At 49.0% G+C, this 16283-nt stretch overlaps 1 protein-coding gene across 2 annotated transcripts in view; it reads left to right on the forward strand.

The window, feature by feature from the left end:
• The window catches only part of FEZ1 (fasciculation and elongation protein zeta 1), a 43471-nt gene extending 36764 nt beyond the window's left edge, over positions 1-6707 (forward strand). For both annotated transcript variants that reach the window (XM_086678755.1, XM_086678756.1), the window contains exons 9-10: positions 3368-3433; positions 6347-6707. In XM_086678755.1, coding sequence (XP_086534881.1) covers positions 3368-3433; positions 6347-6363 — 83 coding nt within the window. In that variant the 3' untranslated portion in view covers positions 6364-6707. The remainder of the gene's footprint in view (positions 1-3367; positions 3434-6346) is intronic.
• The last annotated feature ends 9576 nt before the right edge of the window (positions 6708-16283 follow it).

The following is a 16283-nucleotide window of genomic DNA, read 5'->3' on the forward strand; positions in this document are numbered from 1 at the left end:
GTGGTCTTGTTTTTCCTCTGCTTCCTCGTAAAGGGCAGAGACTTGCCAGGAAAGAATGAGCTGGTGAAAGAGGTTGGGGGCTGGGTGAGGGCAGTGCTGGTGCGCTGGGACTTTCTGGGGCTCACCCAGCTGTGCTCAAAGCCTTGCATTCTCTGCCTTTCCTGTTCTCTTGTGAGCAACTTGAGGTTACTTTGTCCTACTTTGTGGCCCCAAAGAGGGGAGCTTGGTCTATGGGATTGGCTTCGTTTTTATTTTATTTTATTTTTTTATTTTTTTAGAGGCAGGGTTTTTATTTTTATTTTTATTTTTTTTTTATTTTTGGAACAGAGAGAGACAGAGCATGAACGGGGGAGGGGCAGAGAGAGAGGGAGACACAGAATCGGAAACAGGCTCCAGGCTCTGAGCCATCAGCCCAGAGCCCGACACAGGGCTCGAACTCACCGACCGCGAGATCGTGACCTGGCTGAAGTTGGACGCTTAACCGACTGCGCCACCCAGGCGCCCCTTGGCTTCGTTTTTAAATTATTACTGTTAAAACAAATTTTTTTTAATGTTTATTTATCTTTGAGAGAAAGAGAGAGAGACAGAGACAGGGGGAGGGGGAGAGAGAGAGAGAGAGGGAGACACAGAATCCGAAGCAGGCTCCAGGCACTGAGCTGTCAGCACGGAGCCAACACAGGGCTGGAACTCAGGAACCACGAGATCATGACCTGAGCCAAAGTCAGACTCTAAACCCACTGAGCCACCCAGGTGCTCCAGGACTGGCTGCATTTTTAAGGAGAAGCAAGGTTTCTTGGGTGGCGGGGTGGGTAAGCCTGACTAGAAAGAACAGTTTTTCCTTCCAGGAAATGACTGCCTCCTCTCCTTTGCTTTGACACTATTTTCAAATATTAATAAACATTCTGAGCTGCGGGAGAGACCAACGTGTGATAAAGAGCCTTCCGTAGGCAAAATCTCCTTACATACACCAGACACTGCAACCCCCGAAGGGCTGGGGGTACACGGTGTTAGCCATCAGTGTCAGCCTGATGCTTTTCGAAAGAGAAAAGTCCGGGGCTGAGATAGGGTGTCAGACTCGGTGAATCACAAGAATGTCTATCTCCCTGGCAACCGTGCACGGCACTGAGTGACATACTAACCAGGCCGCCCAGCCCAGCGTCACCCTGCTTCAGAGGCAATGGCCCAGCATCATCGGGCCAGACCGGTGCAGGGCTATTTGATACCCCAGGGGAGGGGAAGAGAAGTTTCTCCTGTTCCGATGAGGAAGGAAGATCCCCGCTGGGCCCCCTGGTGCTACAAAAGGTGACCCAACACTTTCATGTTTATCAGTTGGGCGAACTGAAGCAGGCAGTTCTGGTGAACGGAAACCCTGCCCACACCCATGGATCCGGCGTCCTTGAGAATTTGGAATTTTAAATTCAAAGTACATTGGCTTCCTCTTCCCTCATCTTAAACTCCTTTATTTGCATAAATATGCACTAAGATTTTTTTTTTAAAGGGAGCTGACAGAAATGAACTGACATTTATAAGTTGTTTGTGTTTTCACAAGCAGTAAGCACTTGGAAAATAATTTGGACAAATTACGCAGGTTGATGTATGTAAAGTACTCTATCATATTTTTTTTTTTTAAAGGAAGAGCTATAAATTTATTACAGACACCCATTCAGGAATTCAGTATGAAATTTTTTCATTTTAATTAAGAAACAGTGGGTTTTATTTACATGTTTCAAGTTTGCTTGAAAAATTTTACTTGGAGTGTTTCCATCATTTAGAACAGTTCGGAAACACAGGAAAGTGAACAAAAGAAAATAAATAATTCATTGTCCCCTCTACTGTGGGTACTATTTTGGTGTTTTCAGCCATAATATTTTATGTCTTCTCTATATAGTTGGGATGATACTGGCTATAAAATTTTGTATCATGATTTTAGTTCTACCAGTTAACATTTGGTTAACGTTCTTTTTATGGCTCTCTCTCCCATCATGTGGGTCCACCACATCCCAATATTTTATTCCTTTTAAAAGAAAAAAACTGCCATCTTTCCTGAATGCGAATTCCGCTGCAGGTTATAAAAGCTCTATTTTTTTTTTTTTTTTTTTGTGGCAAATCCTCATATGGATTGTGAACATCTCCTCTTTCCTCCTGAACCCAAAGACACAGGCCCAAGACCAGCTCTTGGGGACCGGATGACGCATATACATTTCAGATTTGGGCAAGTTCAGACACATACTGGCTGAGTGCAATTTCATTTGTAAAGCTGTCTTCTTGGTGCAGCATTGAGTCTGCCCGTATTCGGTTGTAAGGTACCTCCAGCCGGTCCGGTTGACACGGATACATGCCTAAAACTCCGGAAGAAATAAAAGAAAGGAACACCTGGAGAGCCCTCAGGTTCAGGCTCTTTTCTTTTCTCCGGCCGGACCTGGCCACTGACTCACACCCCCGCTCCCAATTTTTGAGATCCAAGTTTCGTGACCCTGCCTCCACGGCATAGATACACTATGGTTTATTTAAAGAATCTGTTGATGAAGAATCTGGTTGGTGGGATCCCTGCTCCCCTCATTCCATGATATTATAAACAAAGTCCAGCAACGTTCTTGAAGGATTTGCTCCAAAGCTGACTTCCACAGGATGAATTATGAATATAGAAAGTTTTACCTAGTGTAATGACAGAAAATACTATTGTAAAAAATCTCTAAAAAGCTTTTATTTGTTCATAACTTCCCTATTGTGTGCCTTATACTTGTGAAAATCGTGAAGTGTCTCGATGAGAACTTTAAGAGCTCCCTGAGGGTCCATAATTCCTTTGCATTTCCACAAATTCTAGCACTGTACCGGGCATGACATAGAAAATAAGTATTTGTGAAAGTAAGTTCATTTGTTGTTAATAAATTGGAATAATAATTTATTATTATCGTAATTAGGGAAATTTTTCTAATATCTGTTTACACGGATAGAACGTCTTTAAAGAATTTTATTGGTGATTTGATAATGGGGATGACTGTTATTCTTGACATTAGATTGCATCTGAAGGTGGGTTCTTTTTTAATTGCTTTATGTTTATGCTTATTAAAGATATATACTTAGGAAATAATGTGGAGATGATAGATGGGGGAAAAAAATCCCACATATAAGATAAAAGAAAATAAAATCACTGACAGGCCACTCTGACTCTTTGGATGTATTCTCTCCTCTGTCAGTATGTTGAGTGCTGATTCTTGACAGAAGCTTCTAGGCTTTTGCTCAATACTCAATGAATGTCTGGTTTCCTTGAATCATTTCTCACTTGGGGTTGTTGGACTGTCTGGCCACAGAAGTGAGCTTCATGCCCTGATGGCATCTCGACTCATCTCTCTCTCTCCTTCCCCAGTTCTCTTTGCCATGAAGGAGGATAATGAGAAGGTGCCCACTTTGCTAACGGACTACATTTTAAAAGGTAAGAGCTGTCCCCAGGCCTCCTAGAGCAGGGCCTTCCCAGGTCCCCTCCCCCAGGCCTCCCACTGAAGGCCTGGAGTCCTCTCTGCAGCCTTCCCAGAGTGACCCTTCCTGCCCAGACCTCACAGGGCCAGGGGCCGCCGGTGAACGATTGTGAGGCCCTGGCAGGGACAGGATTTTGTCTTTGCATGTTGCCAGGAGGCCGGAGAAGGAGATGCCTTTGCCTTGGAGTCACCAGGGCGACTCCACATTAGGGCAGCCAAACCATCACAAGACTGAAAGTTCTGTGGAGTTCGGGCTATTTCTTTGGGAAAAACAGAGCCGGGGGTACCTTTACTAGGTTTCAGCTGTTCGAAGTCATGATTAGCTCCATCCTTTCCTAACTTTTGTTTTATCTTTTATTAAGGAAGCTTTTAACACATATAAGAGTGACTGGTATAATGAACTCTCATGTTCTCAACATCCTGTTTCAGTAATTGTTGACTCATGGCTAATCTTTTTTCATTTATACCCCTACCCAGCTTCTCCTCTCCATATTATTTCGAAGCAAATCCTAATCATCATTTTTTAAATCTATAAATATTTCAGTGTACATTTCTAAAACATAAGGACTCTTAAAATTTTTTTTTATGTTTATTCTTGACAGAGAGAGAGCGAGAGAGTGAGAGCGCGTGTGCTTGTGCGTGAGTGGGGGAGGGGCAGAGAGAGGGAGACAGAGAATCTGAAGCAGGCTCCAGGCTCTGAGCTGCCAGCATAGAAACCAACTCGGGGCTCGAACTCACAAACTGTAAGATCATGACCTGAGCCAAAGTTGGACACTCAACTGACTGAGCCACACGGGTGCTCCTAAAACATAAGGACTCTTAAAAAACATGACCACAAGGGGTTCCTGGGTGGTTTAGTTGGTTGAGTATCTGACTCTTGATTTCGGCTTAGGTCATGGTCTCATGGTTTGTGGATCAAGCCCCACGTCAGGCTCTATGCTGACAGAATCCCTGCTAGGGATTCCCTCTGTCTCTCTCTCTCTCTGCCCCTCCCCTGTGTGTGTTCTCTTTCTCTCTCTCAAAATAAAATAAACTTAAAAAAACCATAACCACAATATTGTTATCATAATTAGAAAAATACAAACTGTCTTAAAATCATTGACTACCCACTTAGTGCTCAGATTTCCCTGTAATACTTTTGTTCAGTCTGTTTGAATCAGGACCTAACGAGAGTCCATACACTGCCATTGGATAATATGTGTCTTAAGTCTCTTTTAATATATATAGATTCCTCTTTCTTTCCTCTTGTTCCTTGAAGTTTATTTCTTGGAGAAACCACATGATTTGCCCCCTACAATTTCCTCGTTTTGGCTTCTGCTAGTTAGTTGTGTCCCCATGGTTTAATTTAATAAATTATTTTTTGTTTTTAATAATTTTAAAATATTTTAATAATCATTTCTTTCATTTTTTGTATTTCCTGTTCAACTGGTAGAGCTAGAGGCTTGATCAGACTCAGTTTTAAAAAAATTTTAAAGTTTATTTATTTATTTTGAGAGAGAGAGAGAGAGAGTATTCACATATGCTCTTGAGCCAGCGGGGGAGGGGCAGAGAGGGAAGGAGAGACAGAATCCCAAGCAGGCTCCATGCTGTCAGGACAGAGCCTGATGTGGGGCTTGATTTCATGACCATGAGATTAACAATCAAGAGTTGGATGCTTAGCGGACTTAACCCAGGCACCCCTCATATTTTTTGATAACTGCTACAGTATCAGTGGTTGTCAACTTCTGTTAAGAGACACATATTCTCTGGTTGTCTTTCCTTTTGTGATGTTAATACCTATATTAGCTTGCTCAGGCTGCTAAAACAAAATACTTAGCTTAAACAATAGAAATTTATTATCTCTCAGTTTTAGAGGCTAGAAGTCCACGGTCAGAGTGCCAGCAAATCCAGTTGCTAGCAAGGGCTCTCTTCTTGGCTTGTTGACAGCCACCTTCTCGCCATGTCCTCACGTGGCCTCTCTTCTGTGGGTGTGAAGAGAGTGTGCTGGAGCTCTCTGGTGTCTCTTATAAGGACACTAATCCTATCGGATCAGAGCCCCATCCGATGACTCATTTAACCCCATTTCCTTAGAGGCTCCATCTCCAAATACAGCTGCACTGAGGGTTAAGTCTTCGACATGTGATTATTTGGAGAAACCCGAACATTCAGGCCGTAACGGTGTCCATTGATGGTCATCATTGTCCAGATTCTTGACTTCGTTAGGCTTTGCTCCATATGCACACACGGTGTTGGGGATAGTTTCCATAGGCTTCTGGATCTCAGTTAAGAACCTCTGAGTTATATTGTTTTCATAAGGATCAGAAAGATTAGTCTTAAGTTTCTGCAGGAGGACTTCAGGCTAAACCTTGGGAAGAACTTCTAACTCTTAAAGGCTTTAAAAGCAAATTTCTCAAAGGAGGTTTGTAGAAATGGGTTCTGTAAGTCTGGGAGCCTGAGGGCTAGACCCGTTTCCCCACCGTGATCCACAGAAATGTCAGTGAATTCATAAAACTAGTTAACATTTACTGAGCACTTTCTGTTTGCTTCTGAACAACCCTGTGGGGTGGGCAGAGGCACAGTCTATTGTACATATCAGGAAGGAAGCACAGATAGGTGAAGAGATTTCCCTGAGGTCGGAGAATTAGCAAAGGCCTCATGCGGGGTTTGAACCCAGGCAGACGAGCACCGGAGACTTAAATCATTACACCAAAGGAATACCTACCACGGTCTCTTCTTCTGGAAGGAAGACACGTGATCGCAGTTATTCCCAGGTTCCTAAGGGGCAGTTCGGTGCTCAGGACATGAGTGCCTTTTGGCCAGGACCACCCTGTGCTGGGAGGTCCTGACCCACGCTGTGCTTTGACCTCTCTCCTCTCCCCTTCTCTTTTCAGTGCTGTGTCCCACCTAACCTTGCCCTTGGGGGCAGCCTTGCTGCGGAGGTCACTGAGCAAGAGACATTCCATCACAGGGACTGCATGACACTACGTAACCTCCGACGTGTATTTAAACGTGTATAGCTTAACCCGGATTAAACATGAGCAAGCGCACGGGGTCCTTTGCTGTTGGTTTCTAGTCCTAGTGACCATTGGATGCATGACCGAGGGGCAGGGCTGCTGAGACGCCTCTCCGCCCACGTTGCCTCCAACGTGGAGAGGCAGGCGCTCTCACTGCTCACTTATGTAGTCTGGCTCCAGCCCTCGAAAACAGCTTACATTCTAAGACTAATTTTGAAATAAACCTTCATTTAATTAATATTCTTCATGCGCTTTGGAGTGTGGTGTTTCAAACCTGGAGAGAAGGCTGTGTAGCTGCCTTCACGTTGATGTCCCGTGGCCTATGGCAGACCACTGGTGTTGAGGGACCAGGGCGCGCCCTGCTGTGGGCTGTGGTGGGGGCTGCACATGGTGCAGTCAGAAGGGGGAGGCCATCCACAGAATCCCAAGGTCTTACTGCTCGGCAGCTTTAAAGGGAGCTGTGCAGTGTGTTCTAGGAACTACTGGCTGGAGGGTGTCAGACTAGCGGGGTGATGGTGAAATTAGCAGATAGGAAGTGAGCCTCGAGGAGGCGCCAGGGCCTCCCCCTGAGACGGCCACATTGGCCACTTGCCAGCCCCTCCGCCGGGACCTGGAGGCTGGGGGCGGGGGGTTGGAGGGAGTATGCTGTGCTGAGCAATCCCAGTTTGGGGGATCGAGGCTGCTTCCTGAACGCCCCCAGTGACCCCTGGGAATGGTATCCTATGGCCGTGCATGCCCTCCCCTGCCCTCCCTGCAGCCCTAGGGGTCCGGCACCTCTGACCCCTACCTGCTGTCTCCACTGTCACTGGCAGGCACCTGCCGGCCTTGGTTGACCAGCAGGTGAGTGCTGTCCTCAGACCTGGATGGTGGCTTGATTTCACTGCAGCCGGAACATCCTTGGCTTCCACCTTCGGGCTCAAATGATAGTAGCCCTGTGAATTCCCACAGCCCTGTCTTAAAAAGCACTTGCCACGCCCCTGCCGCTGACCTTATCACCCATGACGTTGTCTCACATCATAGCACCCCTCCCCGGTAAGTAGGCAATGGCGTCACCCAGATTTTCTGGATGAGGAGACCAGCAAGCAGAGATGTTCAGAAGTGGTAGGTCAGACTGCCACCTTCCATTTTGCTCTTAGTATAGTGTTGGCTTTAACAGGACAGACTAAACAGAAAGCCATATTTTATGGTGCTGGCAACTCCACGGAAGCCCGTGGGTCGACGTGGGTGACAGTGGAAGGCATCCTTGGTGCCTTGCCTCTTACTTCTTGGGGCTCTGCTTTTCTGGGAGTATGGCCGAGCAGTAGCCATCTTACCATGGGCGGAGAGGGGGGACCTACCCCTCCAGGGAAGCTGCAGGTCTGACTCAGGCATCTAGCTAGAGCAGAACGTCCACCTAGGCAGAACCCTGGCGTCTGTAGGAAGACAGAGGCAACCTCAGGTACCCACACAAATCCTTAGGGGCCACATGACATTAAGTATCAGTGCGCTGACAAAAAGGGATGACTTCAGTTCCGCATTCACTGGCACTATGGTTAAGGATGCAAAGGATCCCCAGTGGTGTGAGGTCATTTGCCAGCTCTGGGGTTTTTCACCTGCCTCAGCAAAGGGGAAGCAGCGAATCCCCAGAGCTTTTCTTCCTGCCTTGGATTTGTCAGATCTGGGTCAGCCACTCCTCCCCACCGGCACCCCCCCCCACCCCCCAGCCTCATGTATCCTGCCAGCAGGTGTCTGAGGCAGCAGAGACAAGCTAATCAAAGCTGCTGGCAGTTAAAAATAAATCTCAAGTGTCAGGGACAAACTCGAGCTAGCAGAGGTGAGCAGAGGAAGGTGGGGACCATGGTTCCTCTCGTCTCTCCTTTTGTCCACATTATCGGCCTTAGAGGGACTATTCAGTCAAATTCTCTCCTTGCTACTCAACATGTGGTGCCTGGACCAGCAGGACTGACAACCTCGAGTTGCCTGTTAGAAATGCCCCGCCCCAGACCTCGTGAATCAGAATCTGCATTGTGTGTGTGTGTGTGTGTGTGTGTGTACAAGGAGGGCCAAGGAGAGAGGGACAGAGAGAATCTTAAACAGGCTCCGCAGACACGGGGCTCGATCTCACAACCCTGACATCATGTTCTGAGCCGAAGTCAAGAGTCAGGTGCTTAACCGACTGAGCCACCCAGGTGCCCCCAGAATCTGCATTTTAACAAGCTCTCCAGGCAATTGGTATTTGCCTTAAGGTTTGGAGAAGCTTCTCCTCATGGAGGCTGAACCAGGGGAAAGTGCGGAGTGTGGTTAACAGGTGAACGCCATTTTCCTCTCCCAGTGTCCCCTCTTCTCGTCCTTGGGGATGTAGGAACACAGAGGAGGTGCCCTAAGGGCGGACACTTCAGACTCCATTCAGCCCTGATGGCCAAACTCAAGTCCAGGCTCGGCTGTGTGCACGCAGTGAGGAGTACCGGGGAGCCCAGGCCTGTGGGGCACCCTGCTTAGTAGGTAGCAGGTGGGCTTTAACCGAGGTGGGTTCCCTGCAATTAAAGGCCCCCATGTGGGTTTTGCCAAGTGTAATGTGACCAAGTCCTGGTGGTAGGGAAACTCCACTTGTAGAGCCAGATACCGGCCTTCATTTGTGTGGAGTTGAAACAATCCTGTGGGGACAAGCCATTTCCCAAATATTCCCTATCCTCATCTATTTCAGGAGGGAGACAGACGTGGTAACTCAGCAGGAAAAGCTAAGTGTGTTGTGGCCCTACCGTTTGTGGGATAAATTGGCCTTTAAAAATTAAACAGACCTTTCTCGTGCCCACTGGAAGGTCCGGAGGGTGACTCTGGCCAGCCGGCGGCTGGGGAAGAAGAGACGCGGATGGCAGGTGAGAAGGCACATCCTGCAGGTGTCTTAGGAGGAACAATAAACCAGGCTCTGATGGGCACCCGGTCCGTGTGGTGCGTGCTCTGAGTACCCGCAGCGTCCTGCCTCCCACCCCACCCAGTCACAGCAGCATTGCGGGGGGGGGGGGGGGGGGGAAGGTCTCACCAAAGGCCAGAAGCAGGGAGCACCCTGGGGCGCCCAGCCTGCCTTGCGGCAGGAGCACAAAATGGGGAGAGGCAGCCTCATTTCCCCGGAAGCCAGGAGAGGTGACTCCCATCACGGAGCCAGCCTCTGTGATTAGCATGCGTGGAGGGCAGAGTAATTAAATGCTGCTCTTGGAGAAGAGACTCGAGTTCTTGATGGCGCCTGATTATTTCCTTGAGAGGATGAGGGGATAGTCGCTGGGCTTTCTGTCTGGGCCTCCGCTTTCCTCTTCTCCTCCCTTCACTAGGGAGGGGAATCGGAGGCCACTCTACTGACCAGAAAGGTGCTTTGGCTTCAAACCAATGCCTCTCCTTTAAAAGAACAATGAGCCACCTTAGCCCACAGCCCAGCAGCTCCACACCCCGCCCAGGCCCTCATGCATATTCATCCTGCTTCAAAGAGCACAGCATGGAATATGCAAATTGGCCAGGCAGGAGCTGGTTGGCATTTTGATAATAGCTTTGTCTGAAAAACCCCAGAGACACTTGCACATCTACTTCCTCTCTCTCTCCCTCTCTCTGTCTCTTTCCCCTACCCTCGTGTCCCCCTCCTCATTCTCTCTTGTACTCCCAACCTGCCGGAGCCGGGAGGAGCTGCCGGGGTCCGTGCTCCAGTCTGGTTTGTTTCCACTTCATCCTCTCCCATCCCCGCCTCCTCCCACAGAGTCACTTTGGTATTCTCCCCGTGAAGTGTTGCCCAGTCTGACAATGCCCCTGGGCTCCGGGCCTGTCCACTCTGTCTGGGGACACATTCTCTGCCATCTTCCCCAGAGACGAGCCCCCTTTCCTTTGTCCTTCTTCCTCCCCTTCTGACCTGGTTTTGCCCTCACGCTCCACCCGTCCAGCCTAAAAATCTAAGACCCTGGCCTTGCCGTCTGAATGGGAGGGAAGGCATCACTTCAAAGGCAGAAGGAGAGGAGGCTTGGATGTCAGCTGTCATCACTGACAGATCACTGGACCTCCCTAGTTCCTGACCTCACTCAGCCTTCTCTACAACACAGCCAAGCAGCTGAGCAGCCGTCAACGACAGGACAATGGCCTTGCTGTTGCCCGCTTCTTTATCCCGGTTTTTTTGGTGGTCAACAGCAGCCTCTTCTCTAACAGGAGCTCCCTGGCCCCCTTCCATAGCACAGCTCCTAGAGAAGTATGCAGAGATCCGGCCCCTCCCCCCACCCATCCTCCAAATGTAGCAGGTTCAAGTTAGGAGCTGGTGGGCTACTGGGTAGGTGCTCTGCTGTGGGGGAAGCAGGCTAAGGTTTGGATCTCTCATCGTTGAATGCCATTGCATGTGGGGTCCTTAGAGGAAAAAGCTGAGGCAGGTGCAGGGATGCAGGTACCTCTGAGATTTCAGGGAAGAGGGGGGCCTCTGCCTTTGACCCTGAAGGCCAGCCCTGGTCAAGCTGAGCCTTCGGGAGATACATTATCTCATAGGAGGAATATGGGTTTCGGCCTTGGGTTCAAATCCCAGCTCTGCTACATATTAGTAAATAATTTTTGAGAAAATAATTTCTCTGAGCCTCATTTTAAAAATGGGAATACTAACACTAGTAGTATCGGTCATTCTCTCAGGGTTATTCTGAATACAAGATCTCGCATACATGCTAAACGCTCAATAAATTGTGGCTTTTTACTAGTAAAGCTTGAGGAACATAGAGAAAGGGCTGGACACTGTGGCCCCTTTACTGTTGGGGACCAGATCATGTTTTCAATCCAGCAGGCACAGAAGACCTCAAAACAAAACAAAACAAGGTATGGGCTATTCCCCGAAAATCAGCCGTACCCCTCCCCCCCATCCTGTCTAAATCCTGCTTAGTGGTGGCCCAGTGAGTGCCGGAACCTGCTGATTCCAGAGCCAGTGGCCTCCGGGCACTCCCGGACAAGGACGCAAAGGAGTGAGGCAGGAGTTGGATCATGTTCTGATTCTTCCGCAGGTTCATCCGGGGGGGGGGGGGGGGGTGTAGGAGGGAAGGCGAAAGGTCCAATTGATTTTTTCACTTAGCGAAAAGATTCTATTTTCACTGCCAAGGCGACAGGTAGGGCGACAGCAGAGGAACCCACAGTCCACCTCAGAGGCACTTAGAGGAGCCTCACATCTGCCTTATGATTAGGCCAGACAGGTGGGAATGTGCGGAGTGGTCCAAGAGGTTCCAGAAAGGCATTTCAGGTCTCCTTAAGTACTGCTCCCACACACCGACTGAGCCTTGAAGACCACATTGAAGCAGCCTGGAGCTTTTCTGCTTCTTCGGGAGCAGAAGAAGCTCGTGATCCGGTCATGATCTCGGATCACGAGTTGGGGGGTGGCGGGTTGGAGGGACTGCCATGGCTCTGCGTAGCCATGTAGCCTTTCTGCCTGGGTGGCGTTGCTCCCCAAGGCCAGAGGTGGGCGGTAAAGGCAGATGACAATTTACGGTGTGCTGTGGATGAGATTCCTATATGGGGCGAGCAGGTTGGGTTTCCTGACCCTTTCTGGGGCTGAGAAAGGATTTTTTCATTCTGGGCTTGGATCCTGCTGTGGGCAAACCTGCCTGGGAGGGGCCATATTCACAGCATCAGGCATTCTCCACCTCCAGCCCCCTACAGGGCACCTGCTCCACAGATCCTGGTCTGAAATCCGAGTCTGAGTGAGGTGGTGGTGGCTCAGAATCGCTGGGATGCTGTCAAAAAGGCACTTACTTTGGTCCCAGCCTGGGAGACTCTGATTTAGCAGACACAGAACAGAATTTGGGCTCCAGCGGCAGCCCCTGCCCTCCCCCCATGGCTGCTCAGCGAGTCTAGGTGCCCCGAGCCCACCGCTCCTGGGTGGGGCTGCAGGAGAGGCAAGATGCTGCTGGCCCCCGAGGTGCTTGGGGGAGATTCCAACACGAGAGCCAAGTTATTCCACCCCCTTTCAAAATGTGACCTCATCAGAAGGGCAGCGAGAAGCGGGAAGGCGGCTAGTTGTTGGAGGCCTGGGCGGTGATGTCAATCTCAGCTTCTCCAGCAGAGATGGGGGCTGTCCAGAGAGTGGAGCAGTCCCCTCCGGGGGGAGAAGCTGGGGACCCACATCATCATCCACAGGACTAGTTTTATGGAGCATCAGCTGAGAGGAACTTAGCAACCATCTCCTCTAACCCCTCAATGTGCAGGTGAGGAAGTTAACTGAGAGGGTCCCTGTGTGTGAGGGGGAATTGTTAGCGGAGTATTGCCCAAATCCAGGAGAATCCGACGCACTTCCTCTCCGCGCAAAGGAGCATGGGAGGTCCACGGGTGGGCGGAGCCAGCCTTAAATGGATTTCGTCTAATGAAAATTTTGCAATACGAGGGGGGAAGCAACCACCCAGAAATTCATGAAACAACAGGTGGATGTGTGATGTAGACACCTGACATGAGTTCTCTGAATAGTGCTTGGGTGTAAGAAGATGAAAAAAAATCTGAAAATGAAAAGATATAATAAGGTACACACAACTGAAGGGAATTTAAGACATTAAATGGCTGATTGTAATGAGATGTACATAAATTGTAAGGCTTGTAATGAAATGAAAAAAAAATTCTTGCCTGATAATACTGGGTGTAATGTCTACACCTGAAATAAGTCGTCTCACCGCGCCCAGTGTAATGAGATGCACATAATTCTAAAGAGTGTAATGAGATGAAAAATAAATCACACACTTGTCTTAAAATGAAAGATGTACCAAGATGCACACACCTGACGGGCATTGTCCTAAATGGGCTTGCTTGAATGAGATGCATTTAATTTGCAAGGGGGCTAAATGAGATTGCCCAGAGAGAGGCTAATATAAAACTAGAAGATACGTACACTTGAAAGTGGCATCATAAAATCTGCCTTATCCGTGGGATGGAAATAAGATGCCAAAGTGGAAATGCATGGAGTCTGACACAATCGACATTGTCTGCCAGTCCTTGGTGATCCTTTGCCCCTGCGATGCTGTGCAAAGTGGAATTATCTTCTGTCTCCCGTCTGAGGACAGAGTAGGCACCTGTGAATCCTACTGGCTGAATCAAGGTCTTGTAGTCTAAATAGCAAGAGGAAGTTAAGGGAGCAGTGATAAACAAGTAATTTCTAAACGGCAACAGAAAAGTGTTTTCTGAGAGCAGTGTTTTTCAAAGTCCTCAGACCTCTTGCCTTGGAATCTGGGAAAAAGTTGGTCCTGGGACCGAATCTGCATATATAATGAGTAACCCTGGGGGGTTTTATGCCTCGAGGTTAATGTTTGCCTGTAGAGGTCAGGTAGGCAGGTAATATGAATGAAGATGTCTGGATGTAGGACACAGGGACACTTTGCAATTAAAGGTAGGCGTATCTCCACTTCCACAGATACTTTTTCTCTGATTTTGTTTTTTCAAAGGCAGAGCCTCTCGGACTCTTGTTTTCTCATGCTTGATGGAGCAGTGGGTATAGAGAAATAGTTCCCCCCCCTCCCCCGCCTTTGTTTTAAGGGTTTTTTTTTTTAAATGTTTATTTATTTTCTTTTAGAGAGAGAGAGAGTAGAGAAGAGACAGAGAGAGGGAGACAGAATCCCAAGCAGGCTCTGCTCCATCAGCGCACAGAGCCGACCAACTGTGATCCCACGAACTGTGAGATCATGACCTAAGCGGAAACCAAGGGTCTGATGCTTAATCAACTGAGACTTCCGGGTGCCTCGAAATAGTTCCCTTCTTAAAAGCAAGCACTCAAATATTGAAGGAAAGTCAAAAAAAAGGAAAAAAAAATTAAAAGACAGGGTAGGGGAAGCATAACTAGCCAGTGAGCCAACCAAACAGTGACAGCTGGATAAGTGGCAAGTGGCACTTAGTGCCAGTGCTGGGGAGACCACGTGCATGGCCAGTGTTGTGATAACCTGGAGAGCATATCATAAGGGGAGGCGATGGTTCAATTACACCCTGTTGTGGCCTTGTAGGAATACAGGTCCTGAGCTGCAATTGTCCATCTTTTCAACGTTGGCACAAAAGTGCCTAGAAACAATATATGGTCCAAACAAAACGTGTCTGGGAGCTGAATTTGACCGGAAGGCCACGTCTGACCTGACGGTCTTGTTTGCAATTCTGAATGTTAACCTTTGAGGGCACCGTCCTGGGATGAGCTCATATTTTCACCATTAAGGGGACGTTAGCAGCACACATTCGGTCTCAAGTTTCTGCTAGAATGGAAACTCCCTGAAGGCAAGAACTTTGCTGATCACAGCTGTACCCTCCACACCTGAAACCGCCTGAGATTGAGTTGGGGCTCAGTAATATACATTGGATGAATGAGTGAGTCTGGGCAGGCTGCGGTGTGATAGTGCCAATGCCCTCATCTGGCCCAGGTCAAGGCAGCAGAGGGGTCTCTTGGTCAAGGCAGTGTAGCTCTGGCCATCAGCTGCCCTGAGCAGGAATCTTCCAACCCAAAAGGTCTGCCCTGCTGGTGTAGGGGCCAGCATGCCAGTCCAATCCTGCATTTTCCCATTTTCCTTCCTTCCACAGGGATTGTGGCACATCTTGTCCCTGGGATGGATAGGATTTGGGTCGTACACGGAGAGAGAATTTGCTGCCTCCTCATAACACCCCCAGCCATGTCTCAAATGATTTAGGAACCCCTCTTTTCATTGGCGGCATGGTGGAAAAACCAGCAGAACTTGATAGAAATACTTAGGAAGGGGCGTGAGAGGCTGGACAGACTACTCTGTAATTTCTGAGAATAGTGTTCCCTAAAGTGTGTTTTGGGCGATCCGAGTATAACTCGAATAGATATTACTGGGGCAAAAAAAGGGGAAATAAATCTGGGGGGCAAGATAAACAGGTTTCTTTCCCGCAGGACTCTGCTGAGCCTTTATTCGTAATGTGCCTTACCGATCTCCAACAGCAGATTATGCAGTTCATCCTAGACTAATCTGGCCTTGGGTTTTTTTTATTTGATAGCGCATCTTTTAACAATGTTCTTCCTTGGAAACCACTTCTTTGAAAGCGGGCTGGCTTCTTGGCTCTGGGAGGTGAGGCTCTAAGTGGCGTCTTCTCGCAGATCTTGAGACTTTCTCGCTGCCTAGAGGCGGGGTCTCTGCAGACTCTCCAGGTCTGACTGGAGGCCTGGGCTCCGTGAGAGAGGTGACCCAGGGAGCGGTCCTCAGAGCTGCGGTGGGTGCAGAGCCATTTTGCCTGTGTAAGCACTCCCTTCCGCACCTTCAGCCTGGCTGGGAGGGTGTCCCAGCCTTTGCGAGAGCGAGCAAGGAACTCCTCACTCCTGCTTCTAAACCGATGCCTTGGACTTCGATCTCACCAACAGTGCCCAGATAAGAAAACCTTGGGACTGAAAGTAAGAAAGCTTGCTTGCTTAGGGGGCGAAGCTGTCCCTGAATTTCCACTTGCCCCAGGGAATACAGTGCTGAGCCCTGGGGTTCAGAGGGCAGGCTCCCCTCTGGGCGCAGCTCTAGGATTAAATGCGGCTGTCAAGACTTCCTCTCCTTTCCGATTCCTGGGACCCGGATGGGCATGTGAGGGCTGGGGGAGGGGCACTGGGGCCACCAGCTTCGAGGATGAAAATCCTCAGAGCCTAGGATGCAGCTGGGAAGAGCAGAGGCCTTGGAGGGTGGTGGAAGAGACCACAGTCTGAGCGCTCCACTGCTATGGGGGAGAACTGCCAGGAGAGGGCAGCGCAGAGCTTCCTCCTGTCTCTCCCTAATCTCTTTGTCTTTCAGCCAGACGCGTAGACAGCGTGTGCCAAATGTGGCTGTCTTCGGGCCCAGAAAGGTAAACTGAGGCCACCCAGAGAGCCTTCTACCTTGTT

This window comes from Puma concolor, chromosome D1 (assembly GCF_028749965.1).
Source record: "Puma concolor isolate L17-30 chromosome D1, mPumCon1.1.hap2, whole genome shotgun sequence".
Taxonomy (NCBI): domain Eukaryota; kingdom Metazoa; phylum Chordata; class Mammalia; order Carnivora; family Felidae; genus Puma; species Puma concolor.